Here is a 2518-nt window from a genome sequence, read left to right on the forward strand (position 1 = left end):
CAGTGTCTCTAAGAATATTTTCAAAGATGTACAAGTTTAGCCACGCTCCGAAAAGATGATAAAAGCGTGTGATCTTTTTATGGTGTATTATCTTGTTGCTCTTTAGTGCTGCAGAACAGACGTCACGTCAGATTGGCGGTATACAAAAATGCTTGAGGTACATTGGAAGAGATATCAAGGGCCATCTCGAAACACACTTACTGGGAAGTAAACCCCAGCAGTGAACACAGCGAGACTCGCTTTTGAGCATATATCTCTGTTCTTCATCTCACCGAACTGTGTTGTTAAACTCTTAAGGGCCACCCAGAACCGTATGCGCGGACAAAAGCTTACTTCTAGATTCCCTTTGTACACAAATATAATAAAAAGTCTCATAGCATTCAGCACCTTTGTTTTCGTTGCCTTCCAAAGCATTAAAGGAACTCTGCCTGCGAAGAAGCTTTCGCTCCCTTCATCACAGATGATCCATACAGATTTGTTTTCTTTAACCATGTAGATCAGTAGAATTCAAAGATATAGTCACCTTGAGTGTATCTGCACTGCACAGATAGAATGGTTTGATACCACTTGAATGATCATGGCCCCATCCTAAGAAGTCCTGAGATTTGTAGTTTGATGAACTGTACTTCAGCAGAAAAAAGGTACAACTCTCTGGTGGAGAGTTCACCAAATTACAAAATGCAGGATGTTGTAGGATGGAACTGTGACAAATGTAAAGTGGCATGAAACTGATATAACTGTGTAATGGAGACACACCCAGTTATCTGTTTTTTAACCAAACATTTGTCCATGTACAAAACTGTGTGGCAGGCAGACTAGATACACAGTCAACAGCGAAATGAATGAAAACTGGTTGTATTCCAGCCTGTCAAGAAAGAAAGAAAGAAAGAAACCTAGAGCTTGGACAGTAGCAACCAAAATTAAGGAAGTCTGGTCAGCTAAAACAGGGTTTATGGAAACAGATGTATCTTTGAGAAACCTCAAATGTATGGGATGAGCAATGGCCATTTGTCAATAATAATAATAATAATAATAATAATAATAATAATCCTGGCAAATTTAACAAAATGGCTGCCCCCAACAAAGCCTGGGTGACATCACGTCTCCATTAATTTTATTAAAGGCTAAATGTGAAGTAAGATATCTTAGTGCTAAAAGGGTCGAATCAGCTTTATTCCAGTCATTTCACAGCTTTGGTCAAGCTGTGCTTGGAAACAGGATTCCCACAGACTGAGATCCGATACAAGCTTGTTTACCGAGATCCAGAAACCGGGCAGCCGTTCTTGTGAACCGCAGCGGCATTTTCTTCCTTGCAGCGCAGATGACGGCATGCCAGCCACGCTGGGAGTCGCAAAAGTCGTTTTGTGGCTTCCCTTGATTCCTTCCAAAAGCAAAGACTCAAAAGTCAGTGGATGCACCGGAATGCTTGTGCTACATCTAAAGCAACTCCTTGCGCTGGGGAGAGAGAGAAAACATACCCCAAAACACAACATGAGGCATGGAGCCATTGACAATGGGTCCTGTTCGTTGTGACAGTTACTAGTCCGTGAATAAGCGAAGGATGGGGATTAGGGGTTTTGAAATGGCCACAGTGCAAAGTTCTATTTACATGGTCCAATATGGCAAATGAAGCCAACATGCTTCATACCGAGGGATAGCCCAAACTCCTACCAAAGTTTATTTAATGTTGCTTCTAAAGTTTAGCCCTTATTCTCCCAACACTTGTCAGTACCAGATGCCACAGCCAAGGCAGCATCTGTTAAATAGCAAGGTGTATGTATGTATTCTTTTCTGAAAATATATATATATACATTTCAGAAGTCTTTACAGTGTGACACAACAAGGCTTTTGTTCCCAGATTCAAGTCTTAAAATGGTACCACGGATCCTTCTCAGAAAGGGCGATCGAGAAAGGTGACAGCGATGGCGTTTGTGTGGCTATGCAATGAACCAGTCCTTTCCCAAGACGGTATGGCGCTCCTGCCATCCTCAAAAGATGTTGCTTATGAGAACAGGCGGGAGAGCGGTAGATGCGCTAACTTTCTCGCCTTCTCCACTGGATCGTTCCGACAACCTGGATTTCCATGTGCAAAATCACGCTAACCAAGAAATGCCTCTTCAGACTTTCGATTGCCTTTCGTCTGTCCATTCCTGTTTAGTGTTCTGGAGAGCCTGAGTTCTTTGTTCGTCTACCTGGACGTAATCCACCCGTTGCTCTTCCGAGAGGAAAGGTTTCTGCCAGAGAGACAAGAGCAACAAAACAACAGAATTAAAAATGGCAAGGTACACAAAAGCTTAATGTCAGTTCCCCATCTCCTTCCCATCTGTAGTTGGTGTTTCTTCCCCCCCCCCCCCCCCCCGCTTGCCTTGAAGCTATGGCTGGTCAGAGCCTGTCATCCTAATCTGCATCTGCACTGCAGAAATAATCCATTTTGACACCACTTTAACTGCCATGGCTCAAGGCTATGGAATTCTGGAAGAAGGGGCTGGAAACATCCTCCTCCAGTGCTCCAGTTGCC

The 2518-nt window shown here is 43.3% G+C and overlaps 1 protein-coding gene across 1 annotated transcript in view; it reads right to left on the reverse strand.

Annotated features, from left to right (window-relative positions):
• Positions 1-1152: 1152 nt before the first annotated feature.
• The window catches only part of GAB3 (GRB2 associated binding protein 3), a 65076-nt gene continuing 63710 nt past the window's right edge, over positions 1153-2518 (reverse strand). The window contains exon 10 of the mRNA XM_042479353.1: positions 1153-2234. Within this exon, the coding sequence (XP_042335287.1) occupies positions 2118-2234 (117 nt within the window). The 3' untranslated portion in view covers positions 1153-2117. The remainder of the gene's footprint in view (positions 2235-2518) is intronic.

The sequence above is a fragment of the Sceloporus undulatus genome, chromosome 7 (genome assembly GCF_019175285.1).
Source record: "Sceloporus undulatus isolate JIND9_A2432 ecotype Alabama chromosome 7, SceUnd_v1.1, whole genome shotgun sequence".
Taxonomy (NCBI): Eukaryota; Metazoa; Chordata; class Lepidosauria; order Squamata; family Phrynosomatidae; genus Sceloporus; species Sceloporus undulatus.